At 32.6% G+C, this 23,772-nt stretch overlaps 3 protein-coding genes across 3 annotated transcripts; 2 read left to right on the top strand and 1 right to left on the bottom strand.

Annotated features, from left to right (window-relative positions):
• Positions 1 to 1,485: 1,485 nt before the first annotated feature.
• On the bottom strand, positions 1,486 to 2,986 carry HELRODRAFT_167385 (hypothetical protein; the record flags this gene model as incomplete). The annotated part of the gene is made up of 2 exons (XM_009012894.1): positions 1,486 to 1,852; positions 2,958 to 2,986. The coding sequence occupies 2 exons, from the start codon at positions 2,984 to 2,986 to the stop codon at positions 1,486 to 1,488; spliced, it is 396 nt and encodes a 131-aa protein (XP_009011142.1).
• An 8,002-nt stretch (positions 2,987 to 10,988) lies between these two features.
• HELRODRAFT_167384 (hypothetical protein) lies at positions 10,989 to 12,285 on the top strand (the record flags this gene model as incomplete). The annotated part of the gene is made up of 4 exons (XM_009012893.1): positions 10,989 to 11,075; positions 11,837 to 11,927; positions 11,993 to 12,068; positions 12,153 to 12,285. The coding sequence occupies 4 exons, from the start codon at positions 10,989 to 10,991 to the stop codon at positions 12,283 to 12,285; spliced, it is 387 nt and encodes a 128-aa protein (XP_009011141.1).
• Positions 12,286 to 20,051: 7,766 nt separating this feature from the next.
• HELRODRAFT_167383 (hypothetical protein) lies at positions 20,052 to 23,449 on the top strand (the record flags this gene model as incomplete). The annotated part of the gene is made up of 3 exons (XM_009012892.1): positions 20,052 to 21,130; positions 21,449 to 21,624; positions 22,008 to 23,449. The coding sequence occupies 3 exons, from the start codon at positions 20,052 to 20,054 to the stop codon at positions 23,447 to 23,449; spliced, it is 2,697 nt and encodes an 898-aa protein (XP_009011140.1).
• Between the last annotated feature and the right edge of the window lie 323 nt (positions 23,450 to 23,772).

The raw sequence follows: 23,772 nt of genomic DNA, 5'->3' as shown, positions 1-23,772 counted from the left end.
CATCACCAGAGAATGAGAATAGAAAATTAACTTCCACTTCAACATTTCCACATCGCGACTAATAACTTTCAAATCTTATATATTATACTAATAATTACTAAAACTAATAAGAAAAACTTGGATGCGAAATATTTTGCCATTAGATTATGGAAGAATCATCAACCGAGCACACACACACACAACACACACAGCACACACAAATACACACAGCATACACACACATACAAACACAAATACACATAACATACACACACAAACACACACAAATACACACAACATACACACACAAATACACACACAACACACACACAAATACACAAACACACACACAACACACACACACATACACACACAAACACACACACAAAACACACACACATACACACGTATACAAATTGCGTTTGCGTTATCTAAGTAGAACAAACGAACAGTCTGTGCGACAATAAATTCTTCACGAAATGAAGCCTTTTATTGAGAACAAGTTTAACTGGTGATTCGAATGTTGCATCGCGAAGCAACGGTCTCATCATTTCTGCAACGGTCTCATCATTTCTGCAACGGTCTCATCATTTCTGCAACGGTCTCATCATTTCTGCAACGGTCTCATCATTTCTGCAACGATCTCATCCTTATTCTAGCACCCCTTATCAACCCAAGTTAGTTTCAATGGATTTCTAGAAAAGCGTCAGCGATATTTCATCGGTTATATGTTATTGAAATTTCTTTGACAACTGTTTGAAAATATCGGACAAAGAAATAGATGTATGGACAGATGGATGAATAAATGAATAAATCAATCAATCAATGATTGGATGGATGAATAAATGAATGAATGAATGAAAGAATAATTATACCGTGTAAATGTTATTATGTGAATGCTATCCATCGGAGAATGTAGATGAGATCAGGACAGAATAGTCATTGCAACCAGCAACTAATATCGAATCATCTTTTTCATCACCATCCATCATTCCTGCCATTTCACAGCCTCAATCATTACAACCACATTCACCAATCATTATCATTACAATCATCGTCAACGTCATCATCGTCGTCTGTACACACACGTACATCACTGTACACACATAAACAGTTCCTCATTATATTCATCATAATCATCATCACCATCGTCATCACCATCATCATAATTCTTCAAGAAATTAAAGATTTTATTGAGGACAGGTTTAACTGATGATTCGGATATGAGACAATGAGACAGTGGTCTCATCGTGAGACAGTGGTCTCATCGTGAGGCAATGTCTTCATCTTTCCGGTATTATCATCATCTGTACACAAATATACACACATGAACAGTACCTACTATAGACAGACTATCGTCATCACCGTCATTATCGTCATCATCATCATGGCGAGAGTGCCAACGGTGACTTCATTACCAAAAACAACCACATCAACTTTATCTTTGATATCAGTAAAAATTGTAATGACATCATCGAAATCATCATCGTCGTCAACGCAATCGTTTTAATCGTTATCATCATTGTCATTATCTTCATCATCACCATGTTCACCATCATCTTCTTCGTCATCACAAATCTTTATCATCACCATTAACTGATGATTAATGATGAAGATGTTTTTCGATAATTTCTTTTTAATGTTGTTCAGCACTGTTGATGCCGTATTTGATGCATGTCTTTTAATGATTTTGTTGGTGTTGTTATTAAGGTTGCTGTTGTTGTTGTTGTTGATATAGTTGATGTAGTTGTAGTGGCTGATGTGGCTGATGTGAATGATGTGGCTGATGTGGCTGATGTGAATGATGTGGCTGATGTGAATGATGTGGCTGATGTGGCTGGTGTGGCTGGTGTGGCTGATGTGACTGGTGTGGCTGGTGTGGTTGATGTTGTTTATGATGATTCACTACACTGTTGTTTCCACATTTATCGTTCATGCAACTGTCAGGAACGGCATTGTATAAACCATCATTAAACAGCAATAACATGAAGACAAATGTTGCTACTTTTATATCCATATATGGGCATAAATATTACCATACAAACAAATTATAATATAGCTATATGGGTAGACAAACACGCACACACGCACACACTCACATACACACTCACATACACACACACACACACACATACATACACCCAAACTCACAAATATGCTCATATATGATAATTTTTTTGAAGGTTGCAATACCTATATTAGTATTGTTTTGTTTGGCCTCATAAGAATATTGTTATTATTGCTGTTGTTGTTTATTTTTATATGCGTGGTTGATGACATCATGAAATACAGCTGATTATGACGTCAGAGAAATGACGTGTTGGTCTCTTATTGCTCCTGTTAGTCATATCTAGCGTTCATCTGATGCTTTTTATGTGCTCACATGTTCAAATATCTTGTCTGTTTGGGTGAGGCTTTGTTTTTCTGCCTCTCTGTTTATCCGCTTGTTTCTTTGTCTATCTGTTCTATTGAATGGTAGATAAGTGGGTGTGTATGTTTGTGTGAGTACGTGTGTGTTTGTGTGCGTGCGTGTGTGTTTGTTTGCGTGCGTGTGATGAAAAAAGAATGTGATTGGATAAATGAACTTTTGTGTGGATGATGCCTTAACGCAATTTTATCTGCCTAGGTTAAAAATATTCAAATTGGCAATTATAAGAATTTTAAAGATACGAAGATTTTCAATTAAAATTTAAAATGTTTTTTTGAGCTAAAAAAATTTTTAACTTTTGAAAAAAAAGATTTCTAGGGAGATGAATGGATTAGTGAGAATATAAATAATGAAGTAGATTGTACTAAAAAATATAAATAACAAAAGAAAGAGAGAGAGAGAGAGAGAGAAAGAGAGAGAGGGTTAAAATTAGAGAGATAATTGCTCAAACTCCACAGGTGAAGTGGACACCAGTGTTTCATTTTAGTATCTCTAAATTGATTTTTTTCTAAGACAAAACAAACAATCTGCTGTGAAGAGTTCTTCCGACCTTGGCGATGATAAAAATATTATGGGCATGTTCTGGAAATTGGCAAATTAAATTTTTCAAATTTGAAAAAGTAGGAGCACTTTAATTGCTAATAGTTGAAATTTTACTTACACACACACCACACACACACACACACACATGTATATATAAAACAATTTAATTACTATATCTTATAAATCGCATAAAATTTAGTTTAATGTTTTGCATTTTAAAACAAATAAAATTGAAATTTTTTATGAAAAAATTTAAAATCAATCCTAAACGTTGTGACCAAATTATAGGAAGCGCCTCTTTTGCGGAGGAAAACAGAAATTTTGTTGAGAGATGAATAAGAATGAAGAAGAAGAAAAAAATCGATTTTATCGCAAGCAGCGTAAACGACGGTCTGAAACAATTTGTTGAAAAGCTTGCAAATGTCCATTTGACGTGGCAGTTGAATGAATGTCTTCTCAGAGATGGAATCACTTTAAGAGAATGAATGAGACAGCGTGCCATGCTGCTTTGCAGAGCTCGCAAACCTATTGACGAGATGTGTATTGCTTTACAAATACACCTCCTCTCGTCTAACTATTCATTTATTCATTCATTCTTTTATCTTTCATTGGTTTATTCATTCATTTATTCATCCACTCATCCGCTCATTTTTTTAATTACGCTTGATTGTATATGTATGTGTGAGTATGTGGGTGTGTATGTGGGCATGTATGTGTATGTGGGTGTATATGTAAGTATATGTACGTGTGTGTGTGTGTGTGTGTGCGTGTATTTGTGTCTATACATTCCAAACGACAAATCCTCATTGTTCATTCATTGAAAAGCAACAGCCGAAGAAGTTTAAAAAAAATTACAAACGAACGTCCAAGTGTTGAAACTGAGCGAGCGAACGCATGGAAGGAAGGAAGCAGGCACTCACGAAAATGTAAGTGGCAAACATTTTTCTGGGACGCAGTGAGAGGAAAAATTAAAATCAATGTTCTCAATCGTGGAAGTAAAATGTTGCGGAGAGAAAAACTCTGCTGGACGTGATGCGATTCGCGCTGAATCTGCTGTGTTTTTATTTATATATGTCCGAGGAATGATTCGTACGCTAGGCTGAAGTAATTCACGAGCTAGAGAATTGAATTCACAAAAAATTTTAAAATTTTGAAAAGATTTGATTTACATTTGTAAAGATCTTGAATTTTTATAAAGATCTGAGTGAAATTAGAGTAAATTTTTTAGATTTTAAAAAGATTTGAATTAAATTCTAATTTAATTATGAAATTTGTGAAACGGTTTGAACTATATACTACAAAAATCGCAAAGCCGAAAAGTGTCTTGATTATGAAATTAGGTGTTTTGGTACATATTTGGTGATAAGTAATAGCAACACTAATAATACTGCGACTATTCACAAATTTCCTAATATTCTTAATCAATTTTATTCATTTTAATTTAAGTGTATTCACTTTAATTTAGTTTTATTTATTTGTTAATCGTTTGTTTTCAACGTGAACAAAAAATGAAAATGAAAACTATCTTACAAGTTGTACTACTACAGACAAAAAAAACCATTCGAAAAAATACTATGAGTCCCAAACACGCCATACAAATGTGTAGTTAGACGGATACCGACGCTAGAATCTACCGTTAAATCGTTTATAGAGATTAACGCATAAATTTTAAAAATTTACGTTAATACGTTTATGACTAACAGTAAAAATGATTGAAAAGAGTGAAATATACATTCAAATATAGTTCATTCATCCAGAATATAAATATAAATTGATGAAAAATAATGTATTATTTTTTAAAGTCACAATGCATGAAGCAAATGAGATAGCCCGTTGTTACTTGCAAGAGTTTTACAGTTTCCCGCTATCATTTTGCGATGTTTATGTTGAACCAACGACCCCTACGAATTCGTCAACGGAGTAGTAATTTTTTCTCTCTCCTGGTTTGTATCTAGTAATTTTTGTCGTTTTTTGGTGGTGTTGTTGTTTTTCAGGTTGTTGTTGGTTTAGCGTCTTTAGTAGAGTTTATTGTTGTTGTTTTCAAGGTTGTTGTTGGTTTTATAGAGTTTATTGTTGTTGTTTTTGAGGTTGTTGTTAGTTTAGTAGAGTTAATTGTTGTTGTTTTTGAGGTTGTTGTTAGTTTAGTAGAGTTTATTGTTGTTGTTTTCAAGGCTGTTGATGGCTTAATAGAGTTAATTGTTGTTGTTTTTGAGGTTGTTGTTGGTTTCGCAGAGTTTATTTTTGCTTGGGGTGACGTTGTTGATGCTTGTTGTTGCGTTGTTGAGTTTGTTTGTTTGATGGCTTAATTAGTAGTGAATCTCGTTTCTTGGTTTATGTCTTTTTGTAATTCATAAGTTTGTTTTGTAAAATGTTTTAGTAGATTTGATTTTTTTCTTTTGATTCTCAATGTATATATGTTCATACAAAAATATTTTTTAATCACTTAGTTTACTAACTAACTGATCAATCTTTTTATCTAGATTTTCCAATTTTCTAGATTTATTAAACTGAATTTAACAAAGAAAAATAGAAAAGTTAATGTTCTTTAAAAAAATAAAACGCATATTTATCTATTTTGATCAACAACAACTATCTCCGTAGTCATATTATTGATTTAACTTCAAATATGAAATGAGATTATTTCTAGATTGTGATTAATGTCTAGCAAATTTTTATATTCTGAAATTTTCATCTTATATTCACAAATATTTGATCCAAGAGTTTGTTAATCTCATTTTAAGTTTGAACTCAATGCATTTGACATTTTATAAAAATTAATGTAGAATTTATTTAGTAATGAATCTAAAACAAACTAATGAGAAACGCCAAAAAATTCGAGAAATATAATACAACAATACTCTACAACTCACAATAATACAATGTCATACGTACAAAACAATACGATACAATACAATACAAAACAATACAAAACAATACCATCTCAATACAGTCCTTTACAATACAATACAATACCACGCAACACAATCAAATGTATAACAAGAAGGGTGAACCTAGGTCCAAAAATTCCACTGACTGACTGATATTATTGAGGATTGTCTGATGTTTTTTTGTAAGGAGAGGCCTCCAAATAATTTAGAATGGCGTTTACGTGATGAGATTTCTTTCGGGATTTTATTAACGTATGCTCTTCAAAAAGTTTAGCGGGGAATGAGAACTTTTTTAAGGTAAGTCTAGGTGCATATGCGTTTTGATGTATGCTTATAAATTAGACTTTTGTATATATTTGTGTTTGCAATCAAGTTTGCAATTTTTAGATAAGCGTAGGTTTATGTTTCTAAAAGAGAGAGAGAAAGAGAGAAAAAAAAGAGAGAAACAGAGAAACAGATAATGACGATGATAACAGTAATGATTACGATTACGACGACGACGACCAAGAATCATGTTGAGATGGTTATGAAAATAATATTATAGATGATATGATAAAGAAGATAATGATGTTATAGACGATGAAGATGAAATTGACGATAATGTTAATGATGTTAACGACACTGATGATGATGATGATGATGAGGATGATGGTGATGATAATGGTCGTTCGCAGATGATTGCGTCATCATCATTAATGTAATTACACGTGACGTACGTATGAGCAATATCCCCTGGACACGATACCTCACGCCGTGTCCATCTTCAAACTTTTTTCCATACTATTATTTTTTTTCATGTCAATTAATAATTTTATTTTTATTTTTCCATTTTGTAGTATTTTTTTTATCAATTACTTATTTCAAATAAATTATTAAATAATTTAAATATTTGTTTTTTGTACCATAACATCAGCAAAATACATACACCCAACCACCAACGAAAATCAGTTTTCTTGGTCATACGAACCTGACGTAAATGAATGACAATCGAAAATAAGCAAATCGCTCGAGCAAAACATAGAGAATACGCGCCTAAAATACCAAATTAAAAAATGCCCTTTCTGATATAAAGACAAACATCACACCCTACATACATACAAACAACAAACAATCTCTACCTGTACACACATTGATACAAACGCATGTTCAGACAATTACACATTTTTTTATAGACAAAAACTGAACAAAAGTGCTAGAGTCAAGTTTTGTTTAAATTTATTTTAATACCATTTAAAAGCGTGCTAAGAGAGGAGAAAGTATTTAATGACACATTCATTGCGTTTGAACATTTCATAAGATTGCCATTTTAATATCTGATGATTTGAAATGTTTAAATTCATGAAATTATTTTAAATTCTAAATAAAACATTGTATAATATTTGTATAACAAAGTATTATTTTTCAATCTTTTGCTTACATACATTTATGACCGCTATAAACGATTGAATGATTGTCTGGATGGATGGGTGAGGGAATGAATGAATGAATAATTGAATATAAATAGATGTATGATAAAATGAATTCAAAAAAATGAATGAAAGAATGAATGGATGAATAAATAGGTTGATAATTTTTCGCCAAGAATGAATTATGTCTCCTATTATTTTGAGTAGTCTTCTTCAATTGCTCCGATCATTTATTTACATTTCTTCAAAGAAAAATTTTATTCTCTCAATTATAAATCATAATGATCAGGAAAATTTTTTATTTTGGAGTTTAAAAAAGATTTTAAATGATTTCTCTGTATGTATGTATGTTTATTGGTTTGTATTTCTTTTGTATATAACGCCTTTGTATGCCTTCTTACGTATGTTGCATGCATGTGTGTAACTATTTGTTTCCGATGTTTGAGTTTCTGTGTTTCGAAGTTAACTATTTGTCTGGCATCCATGGTTCTTTCATTGCATGAACAAGCTTTATCAGTTTTCAATTTTTCTTTAGTTTTTCAGTTTAGTTGGTCTAAGAAGGACTCACCGAGGACCAATAAAGCATGGTTGAACAGAATTGCAACTACTTCTGCTACTACTGCTTCTACTTTTACTAATTTACTACTTTTACTACTTCTATCACTGCTTCTACTTTACTTTTCCTGCATTTCATACTTTCTGCTGCTACCACTCCTATTATTACATCTAAAGTTACTACTGATCATACAGCAGCCGCTGATGCGAATTTTACTACTGGAGTTATTTGATAGATATAATGATATAACGACTATTTGGTTATGTTTAGCTAGCACACACTTTTAAATAGGATAGAATACAATAATAATATTGTAATGTTTGTCGCAATAACTTGTGTTTTTCACGGTCAAACACTTTCAAGCATTCGATAAAAAATTAAAAAATTGATTTATCTCCCACATGGTCCAACTGTTCGCCTCAAGAAAAACACAAATTCGTTGTTATGTTTCTGTATTTTTTTATAATTTTTTCAAACTTAACAGTCGCACATTTTACACACATCTAGCAACTATAAATACTCATCAAATAAAAAGAAATAAATGTTTCTTAACTGATTTTTTTCCAAAAAGTCTAATACAAACCATTTAAAAATTTTAATATGAAAATTCGTAACCAACCAAATAACCAAAATAATAATTCAAGATAACGAAATTTGCCTGTGAGGAAGAAATGCGCATAAATGTGAGAATGCAGAAGTCTTTATAGATGTTTACTAGACCTCCGGAGATCATATAAACATCGATTTATGACCATTAGCGTGCATTTTTGTCGCCGGGCTGTGCGCGTGAAATTTTTAAACGTAGCAATAAATTAATTGTAATACTTTTGAATTATATTTTATTCAGGTTAAAATGATATAATATATATCAAATGAAACAGACGCCATATGTGATTAAGCAATCAAGTAATGAAAAGACACAAACTTTAAATTGCTGCTTAAAGCCAAAAATTCGGTAGAATTCATGCAGCACTAATGGATATGTATGTAGAAATGAACACTTTTTAAAAATTATTCAAATTAAAAATTATTTATTTATAAAGTTTTTGTACATCAAAGGAGATGAGAAATGGAAGAATTTAGAAGGCAGCCGAAAGAATTTTCGAGAATATAAGTGAAATCATTCAAGTTTTACAACAAAAATGATTCTTGCAAATGATGTACCAGCACACTCATGTAAGTAGCACATAAAAAAAAAGAATATCAAACAAACACACACGCACAGACACACACGCGCGCGCGCACACATACACACACAAAGACAAACAAACACAAATACACAGATATATATATACACGACACATACTTGCTCCATATTAAGTATACAGTAGAGATAGACCTATGTATGTATGTATGCAGTTGTTCTGGTTAGGCTCGGATGACATTAAACAAATTAAAAACGCTGAAGCGTGTTGGAACCAGCATTCGGATCGAAATTAAATTTTTTTAATCTAATCTATTTTCACTTCATTCAAAAATAACTTTTAATTAATCAACATTTCGATTTCGAATTTTCATAAAGTGTCCCATAATTAAACTTATTTATTTCATTTTACCCTTGTTTATTAATTATTAATGTATCTAAATTAATTTAGAGAATTTTCTGCAAATTTTGCATTGCTGAAAGAAGATCAAAAAATAAAACATCTGTGAATGACCAGAAAACCAAAAAATTTTAACCGGAGGGCATGTAAGAAAGGAGATTTTTGGGCTACTCCACCCAAGAAAAAAATTTTCAAACTTTATTTCAGTTTTTATTTCGTCAAATCAAATTGACGATAATAAGAAAAAAAAACATTGTGTTAGTGTGGTAGATTACATGTTCTAACTAGAATGTCATGTGTTCAGTGTCCGTGTGTTGTTATGTGGTTCACGGTACGCGTGATTGTTTTTTGTATGTTACTCGATTGAGTTACACGTGTTATGCTTGTCTTGGCGTATCAGAAGATGGCGGGCTGGAAAAAAATGTGTGCAATTTTTCACGTTAAACTGTTCAAGAGTTAAATTTCTCTTCCTTCTTGATGACATCTGGAAAGTGTGTGGACATCCGGCCATGCAACATTCGCCAATCCATCAACTCGATTCCTTACCGTGCAAACATGCAAACATACACACACATCACACACACATAAACTGTATTTTTATGTTTTTTTATATTTTTTTAACTTGTTTCCAGTAAAATTTTGCATTTGTTTGTAATTTTTCATAGGCATAATTGTTTGCTTACTTGTTTTTTGTCTTTCAATTTTCTTTTTTTTTATGGCCGTTTTTGATGATCTATTAATTGCAAACAACCTAATTTCAAGGTTGCTCTCTTAATGTTTTGTTCAAATGTTTAAATGTTTAATTTTCATTTGTGAGTCGTGATAAGGTTGAGACTTTTTTTAAGATACTGTTTTTTTAGGAGATATTGAAAATTAAAAAAGTTATTAACGTGAGGTCATTTAATTTCAATTTTAATAAGTGAATAATTTTTCAATTTGCGCGTGCTGCCGAATGGTTTGTTTATGCAAATTCAGTTTTATGTGTAAAAGTTTTGTTAACTCTGAGCAACAACTCAGGCGCTGTTTTGCTGGTTGTTTGCTGTAAAATAATTTTTGTCTGTCTCCATTAAACTCATTTGTTAGTTATGTTGTTTCCTTTCTTTGAAAATATTTTTATGTGTTCAGTTCTACTTACTTTACTACGGGCCTTCTAGTTGGCACGTAAGACGCGACTGCCTGCCTGCCCATTTCTACATTGATTTTGTATTATAAACATTTATGTTGCTGTTGTTCTGTTTGTGTTCGAGTGTTAGTTGTAATGATAATTCAATTTGACAGAGCCTTTCGCATTAAAATCAAATTAAAATAAACCTTAGGAAGCCAAAAAGGCACTTATGTAAAGAAACAAACGAACAAGCTAAATAAGCAAACAATCAAGTGAACGAGTACCAACACTGCATTAAATTGGAAACCCGACAAAAAATTACATGAACAACGTTGAAAATAAATTTCCTCTTCTCAACCGCACTTGGTAGCAAGCGAACGATCTCATAAATATATTGCGGGGTTTGGTGAATGGACGAATTGAACATTGAAACATCTTAATAAATATGCAATTAATTTAAGCCGTGTGATTTAGAGTCTGCCCGAAATGACTGCGTTGTTTGATTAATGGCCGAACCATGAGCGATGACTAATAAACACATGTACGTATATTGTGTACACAGTTTGCTGCTGCTGCTTCTGCTACTATTGCTGCTACTGCTGCTACTGCTGCTTGCTACACAAAAAGTAAACCCATTAACAAATGCTGAAACACATTTTCAAAATATTTAGTATATATTTTCACAAACATACGAATTTGTTGTTGTGATCAAACCTTTCAAATAAACATATATACAATCAAATAAATATACAAACAAACATACAAACGTACAAACAAAAATACAAATATACAAACAAACAAACACATCTGCAGGTCGTTACCCTCAAACATACACAAAATGTACAAACCCATTCGTGACGTCAAAACCTACCTCCAAATTAGCTTCATATACAACTTTCACTCGAACGCTGTAATTATGGCCACACGAAGACGCTGTAAAATCGCACTTTTCACACTCAAACTCTAGCAGATAGTATTTATTTTTCAATTTATTTTTAGGCTCCGTATTGTCTTGTCATTACAATTGTTTCCAACAAATTTTTCACTCACCATGTTGGCAAAATTATCATAGAATTGGTGATAAATCAAGTCTGACGAATGATATATCGATGATAATAAACAGTTGATACTAATGATAATAATATTATTACTAACACAACAACTCAAGTTAAGCATTTTTAAAGTAGATTCCGACCAACAGTAAGAAATAAAAATTACGACAACTTTTTAAAATTTTGGAAACAAAGAAAAATGGACTTGCTAATAACATTAATAATAATAATAATAATAATAATAATAATAATAATAATAATAATAATAGCTATTATTATTTATATTATTTTTGTTAAAATTAAAATTTGAAATTGATAAAAAAATTTATCTACAGGATGACCAACGCGGGATATCAAAAGACACAGAGCTGAAGAAGAAAATGATGGAGGTAGGGAGGCTTTTGGTGGCTCTGAATCTCGAAAGAGGTGATCTGATGATGATGAGGGAGATGATGGTGATTACGATGATGATTATGATGATGGTGATGAAGAGGAAGATGAGGATGATAGTGACAGTGATGATGGTGATAACGATAACGATATCGGTGGTAATGTTAATAGGAAAAGGTGAACGCTGGCGCCAATTCGCGAACGATTCAGCGTCAGTCATTTTCATTATGAACATTACAATTTTGCGCCATTTCGACGCAGACGCATGTACACGTCATTGCCAGAAACTGCACGAGCAACGAAGCTCTATGACACGCACGATCGACTGGCGCCATCTTCAACCAAGCAAGTAGCCCTACAATGCCCCCAATGCACTCTTCCACCATTACGCTAGAGTGATCGCACACTGGACGTTGTTGTGGTGCTGATTGTTGTGGTGCTGATTGTTGTGGGGTGATGGTTGTGTGGTGATAGTTGTTGTGTGGTGTTGATTGTTGTGTGGTGTTGATTGTTGTGTGGTGTTGGTTGTTGTGTGGTGATAGTTGTGTTCGAAGTGCTGGTGATTGAGATAATGAATTAAATCTTTGAGATGATTTTTCTGGGTTTGTTTTTAAATTTTCTAAATGGCATTTCATTACTTCATACATTAACTCTACAAAATTAAGAATATATAATTTGAAATACTTGATGACACATTAGGAAAGCACAACTTATTTGGTTTCTTTCCATATTTTTATAGAATTAAAAAAGACCAATCCATAATTGTAAAAATAAATAAATAAAACCCGGGGATATTGCAGTTTGAGGAATAAGCTTCCCAAATAATACGCAATCATCATTAGCTGTTCAGAAACAGCGGTAGAAAGCATTACAAACAGCTATAATCAATCAACGTTGAACACCTAGCCATACATCATCTACAGACATCATACGCTCTGCCTCTAATTAATCTTCCACATATGCTAATTCTACATAAATATTTATTGGATTTCTAGAGGTCTGTAATTACATTCACATGTGTGTGTGTATATATATATATATATATATATATATATATATATATATATATATATATGTATAACTGTATATGTGTATGTGTGTTTCATTTGATTATGTGTTTAAGAAATGTTTTGTACGTGTGATTAATGTTACGTTCAGCGTTTCACGCTTCTTGTGGAATGACTAGTCCGCAAATATCCTGATCAGTCTCGTACGCTGGAGTTAATTATTTTTTTAGCGTCTGCCACTTACTCAGATTTATTACCCGCCAACAGGTGGCGCGCTGATAAATATTCTTTGATCATTCCTGGCTAATTTTGAGAAATCGTTTTTTGGGGTGGTGTTCATTTCTGTTGTTCTCTTTTTTTCATCTTGAATGGAATTATTTTTTCGGTTTTTATATAGGTGAATATTTTCGCAGAGTTTTATAGCTGCTGACAATGAATAACAATGTTTCAAAAAAAAATACAAATTTGTTTTCTTTAAGTTGTTAGTCATGTTTTTAACTTGATATAAAATTTATTTAACAAATTTGAATTTGAAAACTTTGATATGAATTTAAAAACCATAAAAACGTATCACTCTACTTTAATCTTTCACTCTGACTTAACATAAATATATAGCTAACAGACACTAGGTCAATCTCGAAACAACAAATTCAACGGTTCAGCTATCGAACATAAGACCAAATTATAAAAATATATTCAAGAAACCAGGTTAATGATTCCTTAATTAATACTAATAAACTTTAATGTGAAATTATATGATGCGATTTGCCGAGCTATCAATTCAATTCACTGAGATAATAAGTGAGATTATAAAGTTATACGTAAGGATGTATAAAGTTAATCTATCTTTGCGATTAGTTACACACACACACACACACACAATCACACCACACACACACACAATCACACACACAATCACACACACACTTGCAAAGAAAGAGTGAGAGAGAGAGAGAGAGAGAGAGAGAGAGAGAATGAGAAAAACACAGTGAAACATAAATACGTGTATTCATGTATATACATATATACAAAGTTTACATGTCTATACAACATAGTACATGGGGTATATACATGACAGTTTGTTTTTGATGGTTGCTTTATTGCCACTCTTATCATCCGAAGATCAATAAAACTGACGATTTACTTTTGCATTCATACTAAGATGTTGTTGATACTGTTGATGTTGATGATGACGACGATGAAGATGTTGTGATGATGATGATGACGACTATGATGAAGATGTTGTGATGATGACGATGACGTCGTGATGATATTATTGATAGTGATGATGGTCTGGTGATATGAAGGTTTCGTGGGATGTTAAAGTGATGGCGATAATAATGTTGAAATCATTTTTTTTACTTATTATGCAGTATAAAATGGAAAGTAATTAAATTATTTTTATTTGTTTTAATTGTTTGGTGATGGTTGGAATGTTATCGATGAGGACAATGCTTGTATTTTTCTTCCACTCAAATTAAGATAGATAGTGAGGAATTTATTTTGATATTTTCACAAATATTTAAATTATTCTTTATATCGAAACTATTAGATAATTTACCTTTACAATTATATATCCCACATATTCTTACATGTACGTTGTTAAATCTAAATTTTGATAATTTGTAAAAATTTCTTAGAAAAATATTTTTTAAGCAGATAAGACATGTCTTAATACAAACTTGAAATCCAAAAATATCATTTATGCATTCACTTTTAGTAAAGAAGTCGTTAAGTTGATGACCACACTACAGCGCTAATAGTTCCATTGTGGTTAGTGACGGTTTTACTGTCAGAAAATCATTTTTCAGATTTTAAGAGCATCCAAATAATTTCTTCATAATAGTTTTCAGAGTTGGATTGTATTCTGTCGCTGGCATTTATTCATTATTTGAGTGTTTGACTAGTTGTCTCTGGGTTTTTTCGTTCCCCTGGCTGTGTTATTGTTGCTGGTTCGTGGTTTATCGGGTTGTATTTAGTTGTTTGTTTGTTTGTCACGGTTTGTGGTTTGTTTATATTTTTTTTTATGAAAACAAAAGAATCATTGATGATAAAAATGATAGCAATAAAAATAGTATTAATAATAATGACGATGACGATGACGACGACGATGACGAAATCATTGATGATGATGATGACGGAATGAGATGACAGGGTGACTGAGTCGTACATTTTACGGTCGATTGTTCTACTTTTTACTTGGATATAAACTCCTTCTCAGGAGATCTTCACTCTCTTCGTCTCCGATCAATTCATCGTTTGCATTTTTGCTGTTTTTTTGTTTTTTTTGAGAAATTTTTACGTTTCTATAAAAATTAGAATCAAACTCGACAAATTATCGTCATGTTATACAAAAGAACAAAAAATATTTTTGCTCGTTGTGGTGCAAACATCGTGAAATGCTGTAATATGTGCGTTCTGAATGAGGTAATAGGTGCTTGTGGAAGTATCAAAAAACTGAATGATTCAGTTTATATCGAGTCTGCTAAAAAGTTTCAAACATATTGATTTTAATTTTTTCTCAGATAAAGTCAAAAAAGCACAAGTATATCAGCGTGGAAACGTGCTTTAAAAATAAAAATTTATTAGAACTGAGTTTTATTCAGCGTGTCACATAGTTGTTCACAGCAGTTTCATTTTATTTAAATTTTGTATTTAAACTAAACCAATGAAACGTGTAAGATGCGGCAGATCAGATACTAACAGCCAATATGACAGCACAATCTTGTGTGATTGACAGTACACTCGGTAAATAGGGAAGAACGTCGTCGCTATTATACGCACTGTTGACAGAAATCCATGCGAATCAAATTTTCGATGAAATAAAAATCAATAAATCTTATTTTTTTATGGTTTTGTCAACTTTATAAACAAAAAATGAAAAGGGATTTATAGTTTGGAAAATGTTTTTTGTTTTAAAAATGATTGAGCGATACCCACATCATATTTTTTTGAAATATATCTTTAACATAGTATTGAAAAATGATTGAGCGAAACCCACATCATATTTTTTTGAAATATATCTTTAACATAGTATTGAAAAATACTCTGATCAAAAGATGTACACTCGTTATGTGAGAATAAAAAAAGACACATAATGTAAGTGCGTGCGTGTTTGTATGTGTGAATGTATGTGTGTGTGAGTGTGTGAATGTATGTGTGTGTGAGTGTGTGAATGTATGTGTGTGTGTGAGTGTGTGAATGTATGTGTGTGTGAGTGTGTGAATGTATATGCGGATGTGTGTATTTGTTTCGTGTTACAAACACATACGACGCTACAGTACAATGTAGATATACTATACTAAAAAAAGGCGACCTAGGCTGTTGTTAGGAGTGTAATTCAAAGCGATAGCGGAAGGTTTTAATTCAATGATAAATATTGATTCGCAAACGAGCGTAGAAGGTGTAGAGCAAACAAATTTTGTTTTCATTACAATTATTTATCTTTCCTTATACTCATTCATCAGTTTTGTACATCACTTGCAACTATCTATTTAAGTGAATTAACCAATCTCAAATTATTTATTTTGAAAAATCCCTTCATATAAGTGTTAGATAGTTTTGGTTATAAGCAGCCGAACGCGTGTGACCATTTGTGCGTAACCTTTATACTCTTGAAAATAAACTGCAAATAAAAAAGTTTTGTTCGACAAAAATGCTGGAAGTACATTAAAGAGAATACAAATTTATCTGCACCGCTTTCTAAGCTTTCAACTCCCATGTTCCCATGCGTGTAGTCGTGTGGTGTAGTGCGGTGCATGAGCGTGTTTATGTGGAAGAAGCTATGAAAGAAGAAAAAAATGTGGATGAATGAATGAATAAATGAATGTGTAGATAGATGAATGGATGACTAGATGACAACTTTGTGGTACTTTGTCAAAAGTTGTTTTGTTTGCTTTATGCCCACGTGAAGATTATTGGAGTTAATTTTATTTGTTTGGTTTGTATGAATGTCTTTATGTTTGGATCATTGTATTCAAACAACTGGATAATGTTTAGGTATATGTGTATGCTTATTTGTATGTGTGGATGTGTTTGTTCATGTGCCTGTATGTGTGTGTTTATGAATGCGTGTGTATGTTATATGTGTGAGAGTGTCAGTTCAGAATGTAAATGCCCTGTCAGATTTAAAACAACCTGCTGAGAGCAATCTTAATTTAAAAATATTTCATCTGTTGTTTTACAAGTTTTGTAGTTTCACATTGATAGCGACACTTAAAAGTTTTGTTATTTTAAAAAAACCATGTTGACAAAACCATGATGTTACTGGAAACTCGTTATTCTATATGAAACAAACGCGTTTGAAATGTTTCTAAATGTAAATAAAAATAAAAATCACATACTACCAAAAGTTCTTACAGGTGAATTTCATTAATTTAATAAATTTTTAATAGAAAAAAATTAGGTTCTTCATAAATGATATCATATTTTATAAAAATCTTTCACCATTCTTAAACAATTTTTAAACAACAGATGGGAACGAAAGAAAACCATTTTACCGGTTATCATTGCAGCGAATTATTAAGAGAAACTTGTTAAACAAATTTCAAGAGAGGTGCATCTCATATAACCAGTACAGCCACATATATCGCCTGGAGATGTTTTTGAGGTGGACAGTTTGCAGGGAAAAAAGATCGCGGTGAACAACGAACAACATTCGTGAAGTCCTTGTGTCACTTGTTGAATATCACCACATTTCAACCACTACAAAGTGATAAGGATAGGGTTTTGTGGAGGTCGGTGGTCGCCAATATCCTGAAAGGATAAGGCACGAGAAAGAAGAAGAATTCTACATCGTTCATATATTATTGGCTTTTGCTTATCCATACTAAGCATCTTTTTATTTCTTTATTTTTTGATTTTTCTATTTTCATTTATTTCCTGAAACATCTCATATTTCACTCTCCCTCTCAACATGATTTCATCTTCCACGCTGGAAATTTAATGAAAACTGACATTCAGCTTACAAGTTCATTTCCGCGACACAATAACGAAAAATTGATAGACTCGTTCGTACATCGCTCATTCATGCGTATGTATGTTGCCATGCATATTCGCGTTATGAATCAATCGATACACTGTGCTACATTTTACACATACGCACGCACACACAGACATACATACACACACACACATACACACACAAACATATAGGCCTACGTACAAATATTTACAAATACAAACATTTGTATAAAAATTTTAAATTTGCACTCTTCGTTGAAGCACATATCCCTTGTAATGGCATAAAGATGTCAGTTTAAAATACTGCTAGTTATATAAAAAACTTAATTACACCGGTGTCTGCAAGTTTGTCAAAAATTTTGAAATGTGAACTACTTATAACTTTTTTCAATATTGTAAATTACAATGTAATAACACAGACATACATTAATGCGACTTAATGTTGAAAAAGTTCTTATTACAAGATAAATTACAAAATATTAACTCTGTGAAAAAAATTTTGAAGAAAAACTTCATATGGAGGAAAAAAACACATTTGGTAAAATTTACAACCTAGGCATCTATATATCATTTCAGCGCACGTTCTCCAGCCATTCTATTAAAACCACAATCCTTCTTCTCTTATATCCTTCCAACATCATATTCCATATTTTTGACATTTCTCATACAAATTTTTATCAGGTTTCATCATACAATTATTGTAATAAATTATATCTGGAAAAACATTTGCGTTATGTTTACAAAACTTTTGAAATTTGATTTCATAACTACCTAGATAGAATTTAACATGGTTTTCATAAACATTTGAATGAATCAATGATTGGATAATACTGAACAAATTTGACCAAGTTGTTCATTGAAACGTTCATTTAGCGTACGATCTAGCAATCATCTATGTTTGAGATATATTCTATATATAGATTGAAACTTTTTCTGCGATTTTAAAATTTTTTTCAAAAATTTTCAACTTCGCTGCTTTCGAATCACGTTTTTAGTTTTTTTTCCAGTTTCTCAGTAGAGGCATGCGTTTTTTATCATGTGGCAAAAATTATTATTTTTGAAAAAGATGATTTTATGTTTCTCACTTTTATCCCGAAAAACATTTAAAATATTTCATAAAATCAAATAATTATTTTTAAAGAATGAAACCTTGTAAAATCAAAAATAAAACTTTACATCATATAAAACACATTCGATTCAGCATCATACATCCATTTTCATCCAACCACTAAGTTTATCTATCTATCTATACATTCATGCCTCAATCCATCTACATTCATTCATTCACTTCAAAAGTTTATCCATCCATCCATCTACCCATCCAATTCCGACTTTCAATCACAATCCCACAAATTTGCTCATACTTTTATATCCGCACCAAGACATGAATATAATATATCGAAGTTTAAAATTGCAATAGCGATACTGTACGTGTACATAAACTGTGCGACCAATGTTATAATGTTATTGATAATAATAATATTGTTTCGCATATTGTGATTGGTTGGTTGTCGGTAGGGCAAATTCTTTCAGGAATTATGTTTGTTAACATTGTTGGTGTTGTTGTTTGTTTAGGGAAAACAATTCCGTTGATACGATGATGACTTAATTTATTATAATGTTGTTGTTTATATCAATTTCAATCATTCTTAACTTCAGTGATAAGCTCTTTTTATTTAGGTTGATTTGTTTGTGAAATTGAATTTTAAAAATAATTATACAAAAGAGAAGCGTGAGTTTTTAAGAATTTATATTTACGTGCTACATCAAATATAACCACTGTTGCAAATATGTGAATCTCTAAACTTTTTTTAACAAAAATTATAAAATCTCCTACTAAAAGCAAATTTTAGAAACAAACAACATTGCAGCGTTATTCACAATTTTATCTGTAGCGACAATTTAGAAAATTCCCTTTGTACCGCTGACCCACAGTTCATAAAACATCTCAACCAATTTCCTAATAAAAATACTTTCAAGACTATTTACAGTCTTTTAAGCTTTTCAATATTGTATTTTTATTTCTGCAGATGAAAACATTTTTATGTGATGCAACATTCAATGAATAAAATTTGATAAAAATTTAATTAAATTCCAGCTTCGTTTCGATGGTATATGTGCGTATAATTGAAAATTCATAACCTCAAGTTTGCATAATTTATAAGAATTGTAATGGAATACATTCAATTGCATGGGCCATAACACTGGCGATAAAGAGATAATAAAAATTGTCCACACAGATGCAACCATGAGTTACGTGGCATCGCGCACGTTGCACGGTCAAACAACTTTAAAGGCCGACCTAGACAGAGCCCACCAATCGACAGATGTCGCTATAATAACCCTTCAATCTTATTGGCCAACGGGTCAGATGTTAGCTAATCACGGTTCAACATTTAAATCTCCCCGTCTGTTCCACGCCGTGCTGGCCAACCACAGAACCAAGGTCTCCAGGGAGAATCGATACTGGGACGAGTTTGAGTTTTACACTGAAACCATCAATGCCATCATGACCTGGCTGTCTGCTCTGCCTTTCGACCATTTGTGGTGCGACGACGCAACCAGCAACAACAACAACGTCAATCTCAACTGCAACAAAAACGGAAACCAAATGAGTCTAAACAAAAAGAGACCAACGACAATCATCGATTCATTCAGTGGCAAATACATGGATCCTAACTTTCAGAACGTCCCAGTCTGGTTGACAGCATACAGTCACTTGATGAACAGCGTGTACTACCTCGGAGCTGAGCAGGCCTTATGTAATGTTTTCAACTCTGTCATCTGTTTCACGAGAGTTGAGAGTTTGAAGTTTGCCAACTACTCATTCGCTGGTGAGGCGGTGTTCCGTTCGTACCGACTCTCCTATCCAGCATTCCGGAACGAAAGAGATGACGTCAAAAAAACGACGAGAAACACTCCTAAAAATTTTGCTGAGGAGAATGGAAACGTTGAAACTAGCAGGGCGCGCGGCGGCAAGTTCAACGACGGAGTGAGTGACGTCATGAAGGTGCAGAAGATTCTCAGTACAGCCGACACTGATGATGATGGTGGGAAGAACTTGAATAAACAAATAAAATCATACGCAACCAACGAAGATGACGTCATCAATGACGACGAAGTTGATAACGAGGCGTGGAATTCGGGTGATCGCAAAAAATTTCGACTGGACGATCATCAATTCAAGTTGGCTTTTAAGGAGGAGATCGACGAAAATGTGCACAGCGATGATGATTATGGTTGGAGGTGGAAAGTCAAGCCGCACTACAGGTGTATATTTTCATTGAAATTGTTCAAATTTTCCAACAAAAACCGTTTAATTTAACAGCGTTTAAATAACCATGTCAAAGTTTGAAAATTTTGATCTGTTATCATATGTTAATTTTTTATAATTTCAATATGTTTTAAGACAAGGGCAATCGAAGATTTTATGGAAAACAGTTTTAAATGTTACAAAAAATTAACATAATTAGTTATACATACAAATTCTCATGTCACAACTCATGATAATATTTAATTTTTAAATTATCATTACAACTTAACAACACAAACGTAGAAAAAAATTACAAATAAAAAATTTCTTTGCAGTTTCTTCCCAAACTTGTACGAATGCCGTCTAGAAATCCTGTCGGCTGTTGATTACGTGGCAGGTAGGGTTGATCCGTCCTTATGTGAAGATGCCCAGAAGAACGAGACGAGGATAACGGAACTGGAGAGTGTGATTGCCGGAGAGATAGAGAAAATAGGTGAGAGGATGATGAGAGGTGAATCATTTTTTTTTCATTTATAAAATTTATTCAATATCCTTCTAAAAGTGCTATAACTCTCATTTAAAGCTCTATAGTTACACTTTTCAATGTAGCAAAAACAAATTTTATCGCAGTTCGAATTGGAATAGTAATAAGAATGCATTTGAAGTTTTTGCTTCCATTGACTGATGATAGTTAGCTTTATTGAATTCTGGTGCATGCTTTCTACAATGGTGGTGTTTAAACTGCAGTTTTGTTAAAATGTAACATTTTTTTAAAGAATGTATTATTATTATTTATGTTAACTGTTATGGTGAAACAATGTTATAGTAGACTATTAGATCTAATTTTTCAGTAGCTTAGTACTTTTATAAGAACAGTTATTTGATTGCTGACAGAAAAACTAGCCAATGTAGAGATAGAGAGGCGAGTCAAGAAACATGAGACGCAAACATCAACAATTATCATAATGGTGGCTGCATTATTCTCTTATCTTATCGCCGTTCACACCATCAAAATCGTCTTCCTGCTCAAAAAACACCTTCGCGATAAATCAACACACCGGAAAAAGAAAAAAAAACAGGCTTTAGCGACAACATCCTCAGCAGCAGCAGCAGCAGCAACTACCACGGCTGCATCAATTTCAACGCCAACATCTACAATTTCTACATTCGTTCCGACGCCAATCACAACATTTTCAGTGACGTCGACGAAAAATGTCAACAGTAACGCCATCTCAAATTGTTCCTTTTCTCCCGTCGTAAGTCCAAACTTGATGAAGAGTATTTTAACTACGAATTCAACAATGCCCCAGTGCAAAAAGTGTTGCAACGTTATCGACAGCACGACAACCTCGTCAACACTGCACAACAAGCAGCGGAAAGGTTGTTGCGCGTTTGTTATCGATACATCAACAAACATCCCAACACTTGGAAATCTAAACTCCAACATCAAAAATATCAACGAAAACCAAAATATGCAATGCTTACAACAGCCGCATCAACATTCCCAGAATCAACATCAAAATTTTCAAACACTGCAGCAACAAAGTTGGCCACAAAACCCACATTTGCCACATCAGCAGCAGCAACAACAACAACCACAGCGTCAACAACCACAGCGTCAACAACTACTGCAGCAACAGCAGCAGCAACAACAAATATTTCAACTCCACCATCAACAACAACAATTTTTTAACTATCAACAGAGCGAAAGCATTAATGACATTAACTTGAGTCCAAACGTTGCCAACACTCTCCACCAGAATATTCAACAAACCTCCACATTGTTGCCAAAAAAAGGCAGCGTAAGTCAATCGTACAAGTGCAACAACTACATCAGTAATCCTTGCGGCACATTAGGTCGGAACACCTTATTAGGAAGTACAAACAACAACAACAACAACAATTACAACAACAACGACATTAATAACATCACAACCAACAACAACAAAACCTTATTATCACCGGTTTCAACAACAAAACTATCGACGATATCTTTATTTTGTCCACCTCCAAATACCTTGAACAACAGCGGTAGCTTCAAAATGAACAACAAAATGAACAACAGTAGTAGCAATCTAAATGATACAAACAATACAAACATTCCAAACAATACAAACTTTCTAAACAATGCAAACACTATAAACAACAACATCAGCGGTTTAATGTTCTCTAATAGCAGCAACAGCGTTCTTCTAAATGACAACAGCGTGGCTTGCACCGAACAAGTTACCGTCAGTTCGAAGTCCATTCTAGCTTCAAACAAATCTTGCGTTACTAACATTGGAGCTAGTAGCAATACTAGTAACGCTAATTTCAGTAATGTTTTTAAACAGTAGCTACTTAAAGGGCTTATACTTCTCTAACTCCATGATTAATAAAAATAATTTTTAAAAAATTATTAATGACGGTATTATTTTTAAGTTTTATGTTCACCTACACTACTAAGATCAAACAATAATTGCTATTATACTAAAACTCTATAATGATAAACTAACTAAACTCAATAATTTGGTTAACAGAGGTTAATATCTACAATGATAATAGTAAATTAACTCTTTTAAAAATTACTTATTTTAAGAAAATATCTAAAAACACAAATAAATTAAACCCAGATTTTCGATGTGTTTCATTTCAAATGAATATTGTTGCTATAGTTTTT

This window comes from Helobdella robusta (genome assembly GCF_000326865.2).
Source record: "Helobdella robusta unplaced genomic scaffold HELROscaffold_11, whole genome shotgun sequence".
NCBI classification, from domain to species: domain Eukaryota; kingdom Metazoa; phylum Annelida; class Clitellata; order Rhynchobdellida; family Glossiphoniidae; genus Helobdella; species Helobdella robusta.
The sequence above is the reverse complement of the archived record's forward strand: the minus strand, read 5'-3'. Positions and strand labels throughout refer to the sequence as shown.